Source organism: Mastigoproctus giganteus, chromosome 5 (genome assembly GCF_048544385.1).
Source record: "Mastigoproctus giganteus isolate SK-2022 chromosome 5, ASM4854438v1, whole genome shotgun sequence".
NCBI lineage: Eukaryota > Metazoa > Arthropoda > Arachnida > Uropygi > Thelyphonidae > Mastigoproctus > Mastigoproctus giganteus.
In genome coordinates this window covers 84,091,821-84,113,389 of record NC_143579.1, presented here as the reverse complement: position 1 = coordinate 84,113,389, position 21,569 = coordinate 84,091,821, and the positions used below count along the sequence as shown (strand labels likewise).

Genomic DNA, 21,569 nt, shown 5'->3' with positions numbered 1-21,569 from the left:
TCTTCCCTTTGTTCCATCTTTGGCAGTGATGCATCTGTATCATGGCAGCCAGTGCTATGTTGCCATTATTGAATAAAGTCCCTCTGTACCGTTTTGTTTCCGTTGTGTCGGTGTTGTTTCCTTCATCATTTCTGTACCTCACGAGGTTCCTTTGGTATGTTTTTCCCATATCCAGGTCACTCCTATGAGAAGCAACAGGTGAAAACCTGACTGGTCTTCAAATTTTGCACACCAGTTTATTAATGCAGGCAGTGACGATCGCTAACGTATTTCGTTTAATGCAAGCTGGATAGCATATAAATTTGCAGAGAGTACGCTATAGTTAACTGGAAGGGATTTTGGGACTACATGTGATGGGAATGCAGCTGCTGCACCTACATGTGACTGGGATTTAGAACCATGCGCATAGATTATGAGTGTGTTCTGAAGCGTGATTAGCATGTAGCTTCTGGATGTTATATGAAGAAATGGTATTTTTGACCACTGAGTAAAGTATAGATTACTATCTAGCTCATGTCTGTCTCACGGGGGTAAAGGCATATTTGCATTTTCCTCAATTTTGTTGAGATCAATTTTCCATTTATGTACCAATTCTCGAAGGCGTATCCCAGCAGGCCTTCAGGTTCGTTAGGCTTAGATCATAGAAGCAAATTTAGGCTTAGATTCATGTATCTAGTATGAATAAAGTTTTATTAGGTATGCCTTCACTTATTTATTATAATAATCGGTCTGGCCGTTGTCATGAGCGTTTACCCCAACAACTAAGAAGGTTGTGTTTCAGCTCATAAGCTGTCAAGAAAAATGCGTGGCCTATTTTGAACCGTGGCGCTGAGAATTTAATTATGATTCAATATGTACGCAGTCACAGTGAATTTGCAATCTCTCCTGGTCTGGCACAACAAGACAAACAATAAACGGAAATTTTGTTCATTTACCACTGAAAACACCAAAGACATTTTTCTTTTAATTCAATCAGCCATAACATAACCGTTCAGAACTTTACACATGCTTATAAAAAGTTTTTTTTCATTGTTTTCGGGTTCTCAATCGATCTTAAAAACACGACTCACATATTATGAAACGTCTTGTGTATGTAATGAATCTGTAGTTCAGCTTTAAGCACGGCAGTGTTCAGCTGCTCTGACAGATACCTAGTTATCTCGCACAGCAGCTGAACACATCTGAATCACATTAGTTTCAATGAAAGCGCTCTGACATTTCTTCTATTGAACTGCAATTGCACGCATATACTGCTTGAATGTTTTCTCTACATTTTTTTATGTAAACCCCAAACACGAGAGGTATTAGAACCCATAGTACTTAGTACCGTGCTTGGGTTGGAGGTTGAGAAGACGAAAGAACATATTTGTTGACATTGGACTTGAACTTCTGTAGATTGTAATTTTCAAGAAATATGTATGAAGGAAGGTTGTTCCAGAAAACTGCAGTTGAATGAATAAACGAGGAAGATGAAAAGTTGGTTCTGTGAGTTTGAAGTTGGACAGTAAATGGATGTTGGCTGGTGGCAGCACGTGTTCGGACTGTTTTGAAAGAGAGAGCGGGAATTAGAGAAGCCAATTCAGAAGAACAGTGCCCATGGAAGTATCTGCAGAAGAGGCATGCAGCAGAAACAGTACATCTATGAGACAGAGAGTGGAGAGACTGTTAGAGATGAGTCATTAATTAACCTAACTGCCCTCTTCTGAATGGAATCTAGAAGCCTGAGAGAGGTTTTGGGGACACCACCCCAGATGTGGGAACAATGTTCCATGGCAGGGCGGATTTGCGATTTATACAGAGTGAGCAGCTGTTTGGAAGAAACGTAACGCCGAGAGCGAAAGAGAAAACCAAGTTTTTTAGATGCAGAGGAAGCAATATTTGTAATGTGCTAGTGCCAAGAGATATTAGAAGTAGTCAGGGTAATCCCCAAAAGAGATATATCATTTTGCCTAGAAATCGGAGTGTCACTAAAGATAAGCATAAGAATCCTTTCTGAGAGATATAAGACAAGACTGAGTTTTAGAAGGGTTGAAATCAACTAAGTTGTCTTTGCTCCACTGGAGAATTACCTGAAGATCGGCATTTAAGGAATTGGTAGCAGATTTTCGAGAAGTTGAAGCTGATTTAGCAGGACAAGGTTTCTCAAAATGGAAAGTGGAATTCGATGTGCTATCATCGGCAGAACTATGGATTGGATTTCCAGTGAATGGAAGAAGGTCATTAATATACAAGAGGAAAAGAGTGGGGGAAAGAACTGAACCTTGGGGGACACCGGCATTAGTGGAGAAGTTAGAAGACAGAGAACCATCTACCATCACCCTCAGTGAGCGATCAGAGAGAAAACTGGATACCCAATTACAAAAAACAGTTGGCGAACCATAAGATGGAAGCTTGTTTAGAAGATCTTTATGCCAAACACGATCGAAAGCCTTTGAGATGTCAAGAGCAACTACTTGTGTTTTACCGAACATTTCCATTGAATTAGTCCATAAATGGGTAACATAAGCCAGAATATCAGTGGATCGACACTGACGGAATCCATACTGGCAATCGTTGATCAGACGGAAGGTTTCTAAGTATTAGCATTAGCATTAGTAGAGGCATTTGATGCAAGAAAGCAAGCTTATGCAGCATCAGCCAAAAAAAAAAAAAAAAAAAAAAAAGTAACATAAATAAATAAAAATAACCACTTCCACTTCACCCCTCTGTTCGTTCGAAATACCTGTCCAGCTGAGCCTTAAACTTATTTAGGCTATCAACTTCCACGACAAGGGATGGAAGTCTGTTCCACCCACCAACCACCCGCTGGCTAAAGGCAAATTTCCGCACATCTATCCTACATCTGTCTTTCCTCAATTTGAATTTATGCCTCTCAGGTGATTTTTCTGAGCTAGAGGAAGAATCCCATCAGCATTGAGCATGCTCAAACCATTCAAGGCTTTGTACACCTCTATCAGATCACCCCGCTGGTGCCTAGTTTCCAGACACTGTAATTTGCATTTTCTAAGTAGTTTAAGAGTTTCGGTTAATTGATTTCTCCATTACTTTAGAAAGAGTAGAAGTAATCACAATGGGACGATAATCGGATGGGAGGGATTTGTCACCCTTTTTTACGAACCGGCTAGATATGAGCAAATTTCCAAGCAGAAGGAAAAACACCTTTGGAATAAGACAGTGAAAAAAGGCGGCAAAGAAACTACTACTCCTTTTCATTATTATCAGTTATGTAAGATTTTCAAGCACTTCTGTATCTGATTTCACTTGTGTCATACTATTCAGTATGACAAAAACAAAAAGAATTGATATTGTTGCTTAATGCCTGCTTAGTATTATACACGAATAAGGCGAATTTATATAATGAATTTAAAATAGATTTTTCTGTAAACCTTGAAATTATCGACAGATAATTGTTCGATATTTGGTTTATCTTAGCGAGTATTGAATTTTCTTAGTAAAAACAGAACGCGAACGCAAACTTGAAACAGCAGAAACATCTGTTTCCTAAAATTTATAGCACAGTTTCTAGTGGTGTCGATTCAACTTTTTTTCTCAAATAATGCCCTAACATACTTCAAGAGGTGGCTCAGATAAGCCTTCTTCGTAGCTTATTACTTCATTTTCTTATGAAACCTTCCTCTTTTCTAAATGATGCTATTAACTGCCTGTCCGGTTCGATAAATTGCCTTTCATTTCCAAGTGCTACTTAGATTTCTGGTACTTTTAACTTGAGTTGAGTAGGATTTTAATGTTGACTCACTGTCAACATCAATCACTACTTGCATCCAAGTTCCATAAGGCTGATGTCTACAACACTAAACCCGCAGGCAAGATCAATCAATCGGACTGTGACATTACCTGATTTAAACTTGATTGGAACTACATTAACTGATTGGAACTAAAGGACTTGACTGTCCTTCACACGCGAAACAAGACACGGATTGATACTTAAAACTAATAACTAAGTTGAGAAGCGACAATTTGGATTATCACATCAAGCGATTTGGACTTTGAAAACATCAAGACCTGGGCAATTCCCTTCAAAGGAAATCCTCAACTCGACTCACCACGACAGAGACTACTGGCCTCTTGATGATCTACACTGACTTCTTTTACCCAATCCCAATCCCTGCACCCCACTCGCCTGATGGATTTATTTTCATTGTTTCTTTGGGGATGCCTCTATATACATTCCCAAAACTTCTGTCTATTCCCCTCTCACTTGACTGAATCCCCTTTGCCTGCCTTTGCATTTTCAATTTTTATTTATTTATTAAAAAATAAATAAATAAATGACTTGCGATCTGAATGCGACTCGGGACGCTAAACTGCAGGTCTACCGACTCGCTTTGTTTTGGTCTCAGTCTGCCTTAAGCTATCGTGCGGTCAGGCTGTTCACAGACTGAATTGTGACTTTATTTATTAAATAATTTTGGCAATCCTTACAATTTAAAATGGCATCAAGTGTTAGAGGAGTTAAAAGAAAGCGTATGAACTTAAATGTGGCACAGAAATTTGAGCTAACTGAGAAATTAGAACAAGGAGTCTCAGTAGCACGTGTTTGTGAAATTTACGGCGTAAAAAAAGAACTGTTTCTGATATCCGTAAATCAAAGGCCAAATTGTTTTCCTCACAAGATATTGTATTAAAGCTTTTTTATATTAAGAACAATAATAAATACCCACCCCAAGGTTACATTCGATTTAACGGACTTTCGGCATTAACGGTCCCCCATATTAGTCCATTAAATCAAGGGTTTACTGTATTTTTCTAATGAGATGTATTTTGTAATCCTTGTAATCATAAATCTTTTTTTTTGGCACAAGGGGCTCTTGGGCCATATTGTCCATGCCTGTTCATGATTTGCTTATCACTAATTTCACGTGTTATTGTGATCACAGACTATTATACAGATTTATGTGTTTCAAATAATTAAACAGTTCCTCGAAATTTGCATCATTGCCAATAATATGTAATAAGATTAAGGGTCAGTGCAATTTGGATAGAGGGCTAAAGCTTGATTTTCTGATAGTTGAATGTTGGGGACATTCAATGAGGAATTTTCTTCTTGACAGATGGATATACAGTCTCCGATGTAGTCATGTATTGGACAGAAACTCCTGTGGTCGGTGTAGAAGAGGCAGAATTACCACAATTTTCCATCGTGCGTTATGAAACAACAGATCGAAAAGAAAAATTAGCAACAGGTAAGTGGAAAGTCTCATAACATTTGAATTAGTTCCGAATTTTATCGAATCATTGGTTATTAAGAAGGGAGCGATATTAAATCTTTTCTCTTGTCTGTAATTGTTCCTCCTAACGCTTGGTTTAATTTGATCGTACCTCCATCAAATAACAGAGTTTTTTTGTTTGAATGCTCACCACTTTCAGTAATTGTGCCCTAGTGCAAGAATTGCACATCGAAAAGATGGATGGTTAAAAATTCGAGCCAGGCCATTCTATTTCAAAAAAACTTGGATGGGTTGCATATAATGGTCTGAAAAGTGGCAACTAAAGCTTAACGCTTCTAAATGTAAGGCTATGCGTTTTGAGAACAGAACTCCTAGAGTCACGTATAAACTAGAAGTAGAAGAGATAAGTGGGGGAAGAAGAAAAAGTCTTAGGTGTTACGATTCGATCTGACATGGAATTTTCAATGCAGTCAAAATTGACTGTTAGGAAGGAGCACGATGTCCCAATCATGATGTATTGGATTTTTTTTAGTTGGGAGAAGGACAATCTTTCTTCGACACAAAACGATGGTCAGACCGAATTTGTAAAATTGTATTCAGGTCTGGACACCACACTTGAAAAAATATGGAGATATTCTGGAGAGATTTTGGAGAAGGGCGGCCAGATTAGTGATGAGCACAAATCGATGCACCTACCAAGGACGGCTTTGAAGGTACGGACTGCAAAGTTTGACAACTGGAAATCTAAGGGGAGATATGATTGAGGTGTATACTGTACACTGAGGTGTATACTGTGAAGGATTTGACTAAAATGAATGAACAAGGTCTGTTCTCCTTCATAGTTGAGAAAAGAAGCAGGGCACAAGTATAAAACCTCAGGGAATAGCAGAAGACTGGATCTTATGAAGTTCGCCAATGGGCAGTGGTTTGTCGACCACTAGAATAAGTCGTCTCCTAACGTGGCACAGGCACTGAATCTGAGTTAATGATGATGGCCACCTTTTGGAAGTGGGACAGTATGGATATCTTCTTCAGGATGACGAACAGGCTTCAAGAATGGTCAGAAAAGTGGCGGTTATGTTTTAATGCAGCAAAATGCACAAAATTCCCCAAAATAATTTATAAACTTTCGGTGGGGGGATTGAATTAAGAAGAGTAGAGGAAGAAAGGGATCTGTGAGTTACGATACAAGCAGATATGAAGTTTTCTGAGTAGTGTATACAAGAGGCCAAGGAAGTCTCTGCTGTTCTATATCCTATAAAATTTTTAAATCAACTAGATGACTGTTATTTGTATCAACATGTCAGGGAAAGTACTAGAGAAAAGAATATCCTAGACCTCATCATCACACATGAATCAGATGACATAACAGGGCTGACATTAGAGGAACCAGTAGCAGGAAGTGATCACGGAGTTCTACGGTGGATGATGACGAGAGAGGAAGCAGAAGTAAAAGGCAAAGGAATGGGTTTTAATTTCAGAAAAGGAAATTACGATGCCTTAAGGTACTACATGGCCTCTATTAACTGGGTAGATATCGCGCAGAGAATGAATACAATTGAACTGTGGTACGCTTTTAAAACATTAATCACAGATGCCTTGAATGCGTATATACCATTAAAAAAATACTCCACGAGAAGGGTTCCAAGTTGGATGAATAGTGAAGTTGCCACATTACTTGAGCAGAAAAAGGTGGCATGGAAAAGTTACAGAGCAATAAAAAGTACTGAAGCCTATAACAGCTACAAGGTGATGTGTAATAGAGCCACAGAAAAGGTTCGACAGGCAAAGGCAGTTTATGAGAAATCACTAGCAAACAGAGCAAAGAGGGGGGATAAAGAATTCTTCACATATATAAATGCCAAGAAGAGCAGGACAAACCAGATCGGACCTTTATGTAAGGGAAAGGGGATAGTAATAAATACACCAGCTGCCGTTGCAGATGAACTCAACAGTTATTTTGCATCGATATTTACAAATGAAAAGCCTTTTGTGGCAAAGGGAAATTGTGGGAGCGAAGTTAAAAAATATGTAATTAATGATATTGAAATTTCGCAAGATTATTTAATGAAAAAACTTTCGAGCCTACAGACCAGTAAGGCTCCTGGAGTTGATGGAATATACCCTATAATCTTAAGAGAGGCGGCAAGCGAGTGCATTGAACCATTGAGGCTAATTATGCGAGCATCATTAGACTCTGGGGAGATTCCCTTGGATTGGAAAAGTGCAAATGTATCTCCCATACATAAGGGTGGCTCTAAAAGTGAAGTTGGAAATTATCGACCTGTCAGTCTGACTTCAGTAGTAGGGAAAATCATGGAGGCAATGATCAAGGGTGGAATTCAGGATCATTTGGATCGAATTGAAATTCTCAAGGATACTCAGCATGGTTTCGTAAAGGGAAAATCATGTTTAACAAATCTGGTTCGCTATTTCGAAAGGGTCACTCACGAGCTGGATTTAGGGAATAATTTCGACATTGTTTATTTAGATTTCAGCAAAGCTTTTGACTCAGTCCCACATGAGCGGTTGCTTTATAAGCTGGAACAGGTTGGAATCACTGGGAAAATCCTTAGATGGATAGAAGGATGGCTTCAGGGCAGGAGGCAGAGGGTTGTGATAAATGGCTATTCCTCAGATTGGGTTGATGTAAGAAGTGGGGTTCCCCAAGGATCAGTATTAGGACCACTGTTGTTTTTAATTTTCATAAACGACATTGATGAAGGGATAGAGGGCGTGATGTCCAAATTTGCAGATGATGTTAAAATTGGTAGAGTAGTTAATGATCACTGTCAAGCTGAGCTTCTTCAGAGAGACCTAGATAGACTTCAGGAATGGTCAGAAAAATGGCAGCTGTGCTTTAATCCAACAAAGTGTAAGGTATTACACCTGGGAAACAGTAATCCCAAAATAACTTATTCACTTGGTGGAGTTCAACTAAAGCCAGTACTGGAGGAAAGGGACTTGGGTGTTACGATACGGTCAGACATGAAATTCTCTGAGCATTGTAAACAGGTTGCAAGGAAGGCCCATGGTGTCCTATCAATGATCTATCGAACTTTTGCAAGTAGAGATAGGGACGTGATAATCCCATTATATAAGGCTTATGTTAGACCACACTTGGAATACTGTGTTCAAGTATGGAGACCGCACCTGAAGAAAGACATCGAGCTTCTTGAAAGGGTGCAAAGAAGGGTAACTCGCTTGGTGAGATCGGCAAAAGGGCGTCCTTATGAAGAAAGACTTCGAATATGTGGGTTGCAGAGTTTGGAAACTAGACACCTTAGAGGAGATTTGATTGAGGTGTTTAAGGCTCTGAGAGGCATCAGTAAAATGAATGAGGACAAAATTTTCAAGATTACAAATGATGCTAGAACTAGGGGACATAAATTCAAGTTACGGGGGGAAATGTTTAGATTGGATTGCAGGAAGTTCTATTTTAGCCAGCGAGTTATAAATTACTGGAATAAGTTGCCTTCATGGGTGGTAGAGGCCGACAGTTTGGGGAAATTCAAAGGTCATCTGGATAGTACTTTCGGGTAAGGGAAGCACATAGGATGATAGGTTTAATTTCCTTTTTATTTATTTTTTATTTTATTAATTATTATTATTTATTTATTTTTTTTTTTTTTTTTTTTTGTTTTTATCATTGTTTTGTTCGGATTTATATTTTTTTTTATTATTTTTTATTTTTATTTTTATTTTTTTTTTTTTTTGGCTGGTGCAGCATAAGCCATAGGCTTTCTTGCACCATGCGGCCGTTACTAATACTAATACTAATACTAATACTATAGAACAGCATATTCTATAGATACAGAACAGCATATTCGATATAGAAATGCTGTTCTATATCGAACAATATCCTGTAGAGATATGGAGATTATAATCCCAGCATATCAGGCAATTGTATGACCGCATTTGGAATATTCTGTCCAATTACGGAGACCTCATCTGAAAAAAAAAAAAAAGACATTGAGCTTCTTGAAATAGTCAAAATACGGGCAACTTGCATTCTGAGATCGGAAAAAGGGCGACCGTCCAACTCTGATTATGTGGGCTACAGTGCTTGAAAACCAGGCACCTTCGAAGGACCTGATGTAGATTTACAAGGCTCATAGAGGGATTAGTAAAATGAATGAAGGCGGAATTTTTACTGTTATAAAGAATTCCAGATGTAGGAATCAAATTCAAATTAGAGGAGAGGAGGGTTAGACTAGATTGCAGAAAGTTTTCTTTTAGCCAGCTAGTTTGAAGAAGTTGAAGGGTAAACTGGATATTACCTAGATGAGGAGGGCAGTGCATAATTTGCATTTTCTTATGTACTTTTTTCTGGCAGGTGCAGCAAACACCTTACACTATAAGGCTAATAGTAATACTAATTCCGCATATGTTATTTTATTTTTGACTGATGCCGAAAACGTCCGCTTCTTTTCAAAATTTGGTCTAAATTGTCAAGTGCAACTATTATTTTTTGAAGTATAATATCAACATCCGAATGAACAGACTAAATAGGGAGATAAATTTAAGATGGGGAATAATCAGTTTTATTCTCTGAAACTCTCGTTTGTTTTTCCTCCTGTAAACAGAGAACGTTTTAAGATGCTCTCTAATAATCGCGTGTTCCCAGTAATATGAGATTGACTTTCTGCTGCTAAGCTGACGGATTTTGATTCTCCATTCTCTGGGGCCTTTGCAATTCCCTTTGGAGTGATGTCTTCGGTTTTCCGGGTCGCAAACCATCAGCGATAGATCTTCGACTTTCATTAATGCGCCTGTGCCACTTGAAAATTGCAGCTTTCTTTAAAAGCCTGTCTCTTTATACCTCTGATATTTCTTTTCTACAACAGCACTTATATCCACGTGAAGTATTAGCGCTGTGTACTAGAATATAACAAAAAAGGTTGTCCAGTCTTCAAATCTTACATTATGCAGCTCAAAAACCGATTTGCGCACTTAAGGCCACTCTGCAACTACCAGACAACATGTCAGAACTTACATTCTGGAGCAAACACTTATCCTCTACTGAGTTCGCTGAACTTCCGTGGTTATAATCGTAATTAATAAAAGGGGGATCGTTTCAAATGCAGGCGTTGCAATAATTGGATCAGCTTAAATATTGCGTTTATCTTGCAATAACTTTTGCAATCAACAGTCAAGGGACTCTGTAATCTCTCCAGTGATGGTTCTGATGAACATTTGTTCACGTAGTTTGCCACCTGAACAAATTTTCCACAAAACTGAATTCTTTACAACAGTGAAAATTCTATATTCACTCATTTTATTACCCCCTCTGAGGGCTTTATAAATGTCAATCAGGTCCCCTCTAAGATGTCTGATTACCAAGCTCTGTAGCTCACATTATCGAAGTCTTTCCTCATACTGCGCCTTTTCGTCCAGTCTCACCATACGAATTTTCTTTCTCTGGACCATTCCAAGAAGCTCGATATCTTTTTTTAATAGGACCTAGTGAACCTCAGAATGTGAGTACAAATTTAGATATTAACAATTACAACAACCATTAGATTTAATCCTTAGAATAATAACAGTTTAAAAAGGAAGTGAGTAATTTAATATTTTGCCTTTCATTTGAAGTTATCCACTTTTTATCAAAATATTAACTTACGAATATTTAATTTCAAATGTTAGGAAATCCAAGTTTACATTACGTCCAGCATCAGATTTTTTAAATATAACTTAAAACACGAAATTATTTTAACGCTATGACCATCTTTTTCTCCTCAGGGACGTACCAAAGATTGTCTCTAAGTTTCGAACTGAAGAGGAACATCGGATATTTTATTTTTCAAACCTATCTCCCGTCCATTCTGATAGTCATGCTTTCTTGGGTTTCCTTTTGGATTAACCACGAGGCTACATCTGCTAGAGTTGCATTGGGTAAGTCTAACCCAGCATGCTGTTTCTTAATACTTTATCTGGAGATGATACAAATGGACAAAGTTTAATTATAATAAATTTCGAATTAAATGTAAATTCAACTCGGAACAGTTTTGGGAGGTGATATATTACATTAAGATGTTCTTATTTGATGCAGTTACCTTATAAGATATCGAACAAACGTATATATTATACTATTTATTAAATTAATAATCTCAACTTAGGCTTATAAGAAAAAACTGGTAATTAACAGATGCTAGAAAGTAAAGATAAACTTTTAATAATATTGTATTATCCTATCTGATCGTTAAGATTGAATTGCGTCAGGGCAACAAAGACCTTGAGGTGTCATGGTATTGTGATGGACGTTGCTTGTATTGTATGATAAGTTTGTAATCACAAACTTATCATACAATACAATCACAAAGTAACCACAGAATACATGTAACTTACAGTCACGGTCGGTTCGTGAATTTTCATTCGTTTGGAGGGCTCTGAGTTCAAATATCTTTGGAGACTGGAGTAATTTTAAAGGCCTTTTCAATCGAGGTTGCTCACTTAATAGATCCAGAAAGAAGGAGTAGGATTTTTCTGAGAGTTACGTACCCAGAGTTTTACAAACCATGATCAGAGTCCAAGGTCAAAATTACTTAAAAACGATACAAGTCAATCCAATAAGAGAGGACGCGAACAAAAGTAATTCTTATCATTATTCTTATATGAAGTATAATAAGAAATAAACTTTTTTAAATAGTCACCCTGTCCAATATTACGCTTGGCAAAATGGAAATCAAACCCCGAAATTTAAGAAATGTAAACCATGGTGCTAAATGCACACAGCCACATTCTGAGGTTTCCTTTTCTTCTTTGGATTTCTAAGAGGGGTGCATAGAAATCCCAGTTAAGGAAATTGCGTTTGGCGAATCATTTATCAATTTAGTTAATACAGTATTTTAAATGTTAAGTACTGGTTGAAACCATTCATTTTCGTTTGAATCAATGGGAAAAAGTTTACAAACTGAACAAATGAGTTTCACATAAACTCAAAACCGACAACACTTCAAAGGTTATAAATTTCCTTTTCTAAGTGATCAAACTATATCCTCTGGCCTAAAGTCACAGGAAACCCAGAGCATTTTTAAAGAATTATTTTTTTAAAGTTAATTTAAATTTATCCTAAAAATCCGCAAGGACTTTAATCTACTGTGTATGTATAATTTTGTTATGAAATAAATATTAGAAATGAAGGAATGTGCATTTAGTGGACAATTTATTTGGAACACAATCTTTCTCGTGGACTTTATCATGACCACGTCGTGATGACGTGCATGAGAACTTCGTCATGACCATGCTAGTTCGTTTGGTTTTAGAAGTGGTGCTCCCCATGGTTCGTTTGTCACATTCAGGTACTAAAAACGGTATAACACCTGTTAGCTCCACCTTCGTGCATGATGCCATATTCAAATTAAAACTTAAATAGAAACCAATTAAAATTGTCCACTTAGAGTACACAATAAATTAGAACTGCTATAAGTCACTTGATATCAGTCATCTTATATATAAAGTAAATATCATATTTTGGTCTCATTGTGGTGTACCAACCTAAAACTTATTATCTTTATAAATCTACTTATAAAATATGACATTATGAATGCGGTGTATTTAAATTCAGTCGAATAATATTAAATAGAAATCTTTCTTTGGCAGGAATTACCACAGTTCTTACCATGACAACCATAAGCACTGGGGTTCGATCATCACTCCCTCGAATTTCGTACGTAAAAGCTATAGACATCTATCTAGTAATGTGTTTCGTGTTCGTGTTTGCTGCTCTTCTGGAATATGCCGCTGTTAACTACACCTACTGGGGAGCGAGGGCGAAAAAAAAAGCGAAAAAAACAAAGGAGAATAAAGCAGACGGTGTTTATCTAGTAAGTGCTGTTTCGTTACATATATTAAAGTGATTTATTTTCTAACTAGAGAAAAATGTTGCAAGGTATAGAGTAGAATGCTAAAAAGGAAATTTCAAGAAATCGATAACAAAAATAAAACTTCGAGAAATGTTCATAGATGGTGCCACCAAAGGCTCCGAGTAGTCTTGTACGTGTTGCGAAGCTGGAGTTATAAATAAATATAAAAGGAACATGTATAGAATTGACCGATCTGGTCGTCAAATAAAAAGAAAACTGTATTTATCCAGCCCGGATGCCTGAGTCATTCATTTTGTATTCGCAGTGAGCATAGTAGAGAGCCAATCGAAGAAATGGATTTATTATGTTATTACGAGTTCTACATTCAGTAAATTGATGCAAGGAAGCAAATCACATGTTGTCTCAAGTTAATACGTTGTTGTTTTCATTCGCTCTGTCGCAGCCAACTTTCGGAGACTTTATGGGTGAGCTGCCTCCATGCTGTCTTCAACACCTTCTTTCAAGTCCTTCATGAACATGCCAGTGTCGCTCTTGATGGTGTTGAGCCAGCGTGTTCTTTGCAGAACTCTTCTTCTTGTTCCACTGACCTTTCCTAGAATTGTCGATTTTTCCAATGAATTGGATCACATTACGTGACCGAAATAGGTCAATCCTAGCTTGGTAATTTTGTCTTCCAATGATGTTTCTGGCTTGATGAGATCCAAAACCTCTCTGTTCGTTACTTTCGCTGTCCATGGTATGCGAAGGAGCTTTCTCCAGCACCAGAGCTTAAAAAATTTAAATTTTTCTTCTATCTGCTTTCATTCCTGAACAGATTTGACATTTTCATTGTTAATTTTAACTTCTCCAGTCCCGGCTGTTGTCATAATTTTTGTTTTCTTGATGTTAAGCTGCAGTCCCGCTTTTTCGCTCTAATCTTTAACCATTAAAGTCAATTGTGTTAGATCTTCATCATTTTTTGCTTGCAGAGTTGTATTCATCTGCATATCTTAAATTATTGATGTTTCTGTCGCCAATTTTCACTCCAATTTCTGACTCATTTAAGTACAATTTACTCATAACTGATTCAGTATAAAAATTAAAATGGAGATAAGATACAGCCCTGTTGCACACCTTTTTCGATTTAAAACCAGTCTGTATCTCCAAATGTTATTGGGACAGTTGCTTCTTAGTTGGTATACAATGATCTTATTAGCTCAACCAAGTGTGCCGGTACCCCCAATTCTATCAAAGAATTCTACAATTTTTTCGTGTTCAACACAATAAAATGCTTTGATATAGTCGATGAAGCTCATGTATACATCTTTCTGAAATTCACGGACTTTTTCCGTGATCCAACGGATGTTTGCGATATGATCACGAGTGCCTCTTCCTTTGTGGAAACCAGCTTGAACATCAGGAAACTCTGTTTCTATGATTCTATGCAATCGTGCTTGAATGATTTTCAATAGAATGTATGTTGCTTGCGTGTGATATCAATGGTATTATACGGTAGTTCCAGCGTCTCCCTTCTTCGGGATTGGAATAAACATTGATTTCTTCCAGTCCATATTGCTTTTCCAGATCTTTCGGCACAAATCTGTGATAAATGTAATTGGCAAAAGCATTAACATTTCTGTTGGTATTCCATCAATTCCAGAGGCATTTCTTCTTGGTAGTTGTTGCAGCGCCCATACTACCTCTTCCTCTAAAATATCCGGTTCTAGTTCATCCCGCCCTTTCGCTGCGATCTGTTGATGTTTGCTTCTATTTGCGTAGTTCTTCCGTGTATTGCTGTCATCGTTTCTTAATTCCTTGTTGGCCATTCAGTTCATTTCGATCTTTGTCTTTTATCGAACCTTTACAAGCAGTGAAGGGTGTACGGACCTTCTTTATTTGTACGAAGAGATCTCTCGTGTGCCCCTTTTCTTCACAACATTCGTCTCTTCCAGTATTTTTCCTAATCTTTTCAGGTTGCCTTTTGGAGCTCTGCAGTAAGCCTTCTTGTCTCGACTCGTCTCTATCTCCAGCAATTTGGATGGTTTCTTCTGACAGCACTTACTCGATTTTGCACATGTTTTGTATGGGATGTATCGATGTGCTTTTTTAGTGACGATGTTTCTTATTTCCTCCCACAGTATGTCTCATTGCCCATCAATGTAGTGAAACACGTAGAATCTGTTTTTTTTTTTATCTCGACAGCGTACAATGGTGAAATTTTATTTGTATCATATTTCAGCGGTGCAGCCTTCGTTTTAATGTTATAGAATTTGAACCTGACTTTGGCTACTAAGAGTTCGTGGTCAGAGCCGCAGTCTGCACCAGGTAACGTTTTCACTGAAAAATAACACAGCTCTTCCATCTCTGACTGCACATGATGTAGTCAATTTGATTGTCGTGCAACCTATTTGGGGATGTCTATATATATACAAACACATCATTTATCCAAACGCTTAGTTTGGATAAATGATGTGTTTGTGATCCTTAATCGATTTTCTTGACAGAACTGCACTAGACGGTTTCCTGCTTCTTTCCTATCCCCTACACCAAATCTGCCAACGACCCCATCTTCATCTCTGTCTACTATTCTCGCATTTAAGTCTCCAAGAACATATACGATGTCTTTTTGGTTTTTTCTGGTGTTTGACTCAGTGCATTCTGAACTTCGACATAAAACTGTTCAATTTCATCTTCAGTTGCATCGGCTTGAAGAAATGTGACTTTAAGCAGTTTTCCATTAATGCAGATGGCCATTACTCTGTCACTTACTGACCTATAACTATCAATTGATCTGAAAGTTCTCCTGTTCACTAAAAATGCCACACCATGTCTCCTGATTTTTCATTCCCAGAGTAGTACACTGTAAAGTCGTCTGACTGAAAGTAGTCATTTCCCGTCCAATTTATTTCACCAAGACCAAGGATGTCAATCTTGGTCCTAACCATTTCGCTCTTAATGATATCCATCTTTCCATAATTCAAACTCCGAACATTCCATGTGTCAATCTTATATGTTTTTGTACAGCGCAGACTGTTCCCTCCATCATGGGCTGCCTCAGCAAACAGGCCTTCGAAGGCTTTAATTGAATTGCGTCATCCGTATCCACATTACTAAAGACAGGTCGTCACTCTTCTCCAGTAGCATGCTTGATACTTTCCAGCCTGGAGGGTCTGCCTTCGTGTTAATATATTAAAGTTAATATAATCCTGCATAAAAGTGAGTATTATTCCTCAATCGTGTGTATTTGTTCCAACTGTTTATCCAGTCCCCCTCTTTCAACTTACTTACGCGTTGTCTTCACCAAATTAGGTGCGAGTTTGTTCCTGTAGCGAAATAGTTATCAACTCTACTATTAAATTCCTTCTCTGTTTAAAATTAAAGCACTCGAGAAAAAGAACAGAAAAATCATCCCATAAACATTAAACCAACCAAAGAGTACACACAATTTACAGACAAGGTATGCCAATGCCTCGCTGTTGAGGTTATTTAACTTTTCTCTAAGTCCTAAATACCTTTATCAAATCACCAAATAGATTCTCTTGTTTACTAACTAAGTTAAAGAACCTTTCCCTGTAAAAATATCCTTGCCCCCATTCCTAATATCATCGGGTGTTCAGTTCAGTCATAAATGGCGTGAAAAATAAATTTCCTGTGCATGTTTCTGGGCCAAAAAATTTAAAATATTATTCCTCAGTGACTGCAGAACAGAAATGGATCAATAATAATTTATGCAGTGTTTTTTGAATTTAATTTTGTACTCATTTATCCATTTATAATTAATTAATGGTAAAATGATTAATATTAATTGATATAGTTATTAATGTAGGAAAAAAACAAAATGATAAAGAAATAATAAAAATAAATAATTAGCTTCTAACCGATACTATTTCTTTCCTTATAAATGCTAATATTCGACGTATATTTTATATACATCGAACTACTCTATTTACAAATTCTATTCTAATCACTAAAGCCTCGGAACTTAAAATTAGAACATAATTCGTGGACGCTATCCATCCAGAATAATAAAATGTTTTTAACACTATACACCATGATAAATATTGTAATAAATAAACGTCACATTACCAACCGTGACTAAAGTTGATCACATGATTAGTTGAATATGTGGACATATCTGAGCTCTCAGTGTATTTCAAGATGGAGATATTTAAGCTGTTATTAATTAACTGATAAAATTATGCAAAATTGTTTGTTTTACTCTTATCTTTATTAATCTTATTGTGATGTCTTTTGGTAGAATGAAGAAATCATTGAACTTCAAGATGTTCGAATGTCTCCCATTCCCTGTCTACGAAAACGTCATAAATCCTTTGGTAATGCGGCTGCGGACAACGAGGCAATTTTCCCCCCTTCATTTCGCATGAGTAACCCAACTCACCGCATCCCCTACTCACCAAGGGTCGTCGGAGGATTTGGAAGACGACCGAGAGCCGAGTTCGGTCGCAAACCTAAAGTGTTACAGAGCATCAAAAGGGGTGCTAATGCCATCAAAGCATCCATGCCAAAGATCAAAGACGTGAACAAAATAGATAAATACTCTCGCTTGGTGTTTCCAGTGTCCTATTTAATATTCAATGCCATCTACTGGTCGTTTTATGTACTCTAGAAGGAGAACGAGTATTTTTGGAGAGCATCCTCCACAATATCCCAGTCATTCTCAAAGACATTCTAGAACACCAGAGAGGGGAGTAAATTCAACTATGAAACTTTCTCCTGAGTGGCTCTGGTAGTCAATCTAGCAAAAGATAAGGATTACGGGTTTCTTCTGACAATAACGGTATGTCATCACAAATTATAGGTATCCATGAGATATTTCGTGTAGGATACATAGGTAAGAAAGCGAAGACAGCCAATTTCTGAACATTATTCCTTGTAAGGTACAACAAGTTAAGTGCGGCCTGACACAGACTATTACTTCTTCTCATTGCCAACGTCTTGCAAGGATATGTGTACTACAAGTTCGTGTTCACGTACATCTGACTATATTTGTTATTTTACAAAGACAAATGAGAGTGCAGACTTATTTACAATAAGTGTACAGAATTATTTAAAAAACTCGTTGGGAAAGATTTCTGCGATAAGAATTGAGCTCTTCACTATATCGTTTAAGATAAAAAAATATTCCCAGCCGTCTATTTGTAAAACGAACTATTATTCAAAACAAGAATGAAGACAAAAGGTTATTTTCAAAGATTTAAAAGAATGGTTCTTGGGTGAATGTGTAATTAATGTACTGAAATGTTGAATATCATCGAATTCTGTGAATAATATGAAAGCATTTTTATGAAAGCATAAAACACAATTACATATTCTCGACATATGTATATTTATTTTCAAAATTTGTCAGGTTTATTTGGATAAATGTATTTAAAAATTAATAGCGTGCGATACACCAATTTTGGCCTTGTTGATCTGTACGATAAACAAGCCAAATATATACCCATTTGTATTCCTTTAAGGTTCATAAATATTACTTCATTCCTCTATGTGCACCCAAAAATTATCTGTGTGTGTGGCCTTTGCTCGATGTGTAATACAAGTAACATCCAGTGTTTTTGAAACTTTTTGCCCTATAAGCACCAGTTATATCAATAGAAAAATGAATATCAGACATTAGCTAATAGACTGTGACATCATTGCTGTTATGATTCATATGCTGTATAGTGTTGGTAGTTAGAGTACGTTTCATAAACCAGTCCACCAATGCAGAGAACCCATTAACACTGCCGAGAAATGCCCACTAGCACTCGGACACAATGGAACCATCTAGGTCCAGCTACAATCTTTCTTAACTGTGTTGTTGTCAGCTTTATTCCTATGTACATCTTTTCACATCAGTGGCACGCACTTTGGCTAATCGATGACGTCTTTTGGAGGTATTTGTCCTAAACTGCATGGGCATAAAAGTGCGCTATGAATTACCGCATTATAATTTTCTATTAGTACATTTCATAATGCTTTAGTATCCGAGGAACTTAGCTTTGATTCTTCTATTAGATGTCTTCATTATCATTAAATCACATTTTCGTATCTAATTTCATTTTGGAATTGCGTTTTCGGTCTCAAGGAACTTAAATCAATCCGAATGTCATCGCATATGCATGAATAAGTAATGAGTGTTCAGTTTAAGATAAAATTTAACTAATATGTCATCATACGCATAAATATTGCACATGCCTTCTGACTTGAAAAATGTTATGAATTAATTTTATGTTAATTAGTTGTTAAGAACATCTTATAGATATACCTTGACTCAATATGACTGAGCACTAGAAGTTCTGTCTTGAACATAATGCAGGGTGTTAGGAAATTCGCACCTCCACGAAGTGGAAGAATGGCGAATGGTGACACTATTAATAGAAGAATAAACTGGACTGCTCAGCGAAAAGAAAAAAGGAGAGAGATAAAGGATGGATGGTTGTCTGGGGCTTTGGCGCATTGATTACTTTTGGTTTTGGTGCTTCCAACCAAAGAAATCAGTGCAGTGGATGAAGGTCAGGCAATCATAGTGGCCTAACACCCTACATAAGTTCACCAGGATTTACCAAAAAGCAATACAGCTTATCCAACGTTCTGTTTATAGAATTCTAGAAAGATCAATGATTAATTTGTTCCATATTGGGAGAAGATTTTAGCGTAGATGTTATTCACTTAATATATAAATTTATTCCTTGATTTTAATATCTATAAATTTTAAGAAAACCTAAAGGACCAAGGAATTATGGACCAAAGTTGTTCAAATAAAGTCTACTGAGTCCTATATAGCAAAAAATTATATGAGATATGGACCTATTTTTGATAGACTTAAACGATATATCTGTTATTGTGTAAAGGGAAGCATAGTAAAAGCTATACTGTTGATACAACTCGCGAACATTTGAAAAAAAAAATATGCTGTAATTATCCAAGGAAATAGAAAAATGGGGGCATTATTTGAGTGTAAGGGAATTTGTTTCGGAAAGTTAAGAAATGAATAAAAATGTTGCAATTCTGGAATGTTCTGTGTATATTTTAAATTACCCATGTACACATACACACACGAAAACGAGTATATATTCACTTAAACTAGGTATTTTTCATTATGAATAAGAACATAGACTTATCAAAATTAAAATAATACTGAAAAGAGAAAAAAAATTAAGGGGAAAGAGATTTAGAATGAATTGTAGGAGGTCTTTTCTTAACAAACGAATTGTTAATTGCTGCAATAAGTTAATACCTTTCATCAATTTAGTAAATGGGCAAAATTATTAACGCAAATGTAATTTTCATGCGTGGTATCATCAAAGATCATCTCATACTTTGAACTTCTTCACAACGAGTTTCCCTCTAGACTCCTTTTGGGGAAACGTTGCTATTCGAGATATTAGAGTACAGCAACTTGTTGCGAAGGAGTTCACAGTACAAGATGTTCTTTAGCGATGTCTTACAGGCAAATTATATTTACCATTTTAAACTAGTTACCCTCCCCCAAATATATCTGGACAACCCCATCGTTGTAGTCTATTGCATCTTCCTGAAAAAGTGACTCAGAGAGGTATAAAATGAAAGCGCATGAGCCACAAAATTTAGTTATTCTTGTCATGGTATGTTTAGAACTGACTGATTTCGAGAGGGGTGTTATTGTTGAATGTAATATTGCTGACTCATTGATTCATGCAATTCTGGCAACTTACATCATCCAAAGTCGACCGTCGGCGATGTTATCATAAAATGGAAACGTGACGGTGCAACAACCGACCACCAACACAGAGGATGACCCTAGAAGCTCATTCCATGCCACCGGAGAGTACGCGAGGACCCTCTGGTAGCAGTGGGATTTACAGCGACGACAGGGTTTGAGGTCTGTACGAACACACTACATAAACCAAATGGTCCACAGAGCAACGGAAATCTATTCTATTGAGTAATGAATTTTACTACACCCTATTCCGATCAGATGGGTAGATGTGGAGGATGCTTGGCGAATGTCTGCTGTCGGAGTACATTGCGCCCATAATGAAGTTCGAAACTGGTAGGGTTATGGTATGCGACTGTTTCTGAAAGTATGGCGCCTACGACCTTTGGCGGTTATGCGGTTAACTATGAATTCTGACGCTTTCCATAACATTTTGGACAATTACATGCTCCTCCCGATTGGCGGTTCTTTTGTACAGAACCATGTTTGTTTCAACAGGTTAATGCCATTCATACTGTTGGGAATGGTTCTTGGACGTGAATGTACTAAAGTGTGTGACACATGATGCAAAACACTAATTATACATTAATCTGAAAATTTTAGAGTGAGGCTTTTGCCCTTAAGAACTACGATTTACTGGATTAAGTTGCTTTCATGGTACTTGAGGGTTACAGTTTGGGGAAATTCAAAAGATATCTAAGTTAGGAGGGAAACTGTGTATTTTATATTATTTATTTAATTTTTGCTGATGCAACAAAAGTCAGCAAAGTCTGCCCTTCCACCATATACTATACCGCTATTGAACCACTATTGTTGCCACCATGGTACTTTAATCCACCACTTATTTAAAAATGTCTCACTCTGTACCCAGTGACA

The 21,569-nt window shown here is 37.0% G+C and overlaps 1 protein-coding gene across 1 annotated transcript in view; it reads left to right on the top strand.

The window, feature by feature from the left end:
• LOC150085530 (gamma-aminobutyric acid receptor subunit beta-like) overlaps positions 1–18,181 on the top strand; it is a 54,166-nt gene extending 35,985 nt beyond the window's left edge. The window contains exons 6-9 of the mRNA XM_090373315.1: positions 5,073–5,204; positions 10,932–11,084; positions 12,792–13,015; positions 17,253–18,181. Of these exons, the coding sequence (XP_090229441.1) occupies positions 5,073–5,204; positions 10,932–11,084; positions 12,792–13,015; positions 17,253–17,621 (878 nt within the window). The 3' untranslated portion in view covers positions 17,622–18,181. The remainder of the gene's footprint in view (positions 1–5,072; positions 5,205–10,931; positions 11,085–12,791; positions 13,016–17,252) is intronic.
• Positions 18,182–21,569: the final 3,388 nt, after the last annotated feature.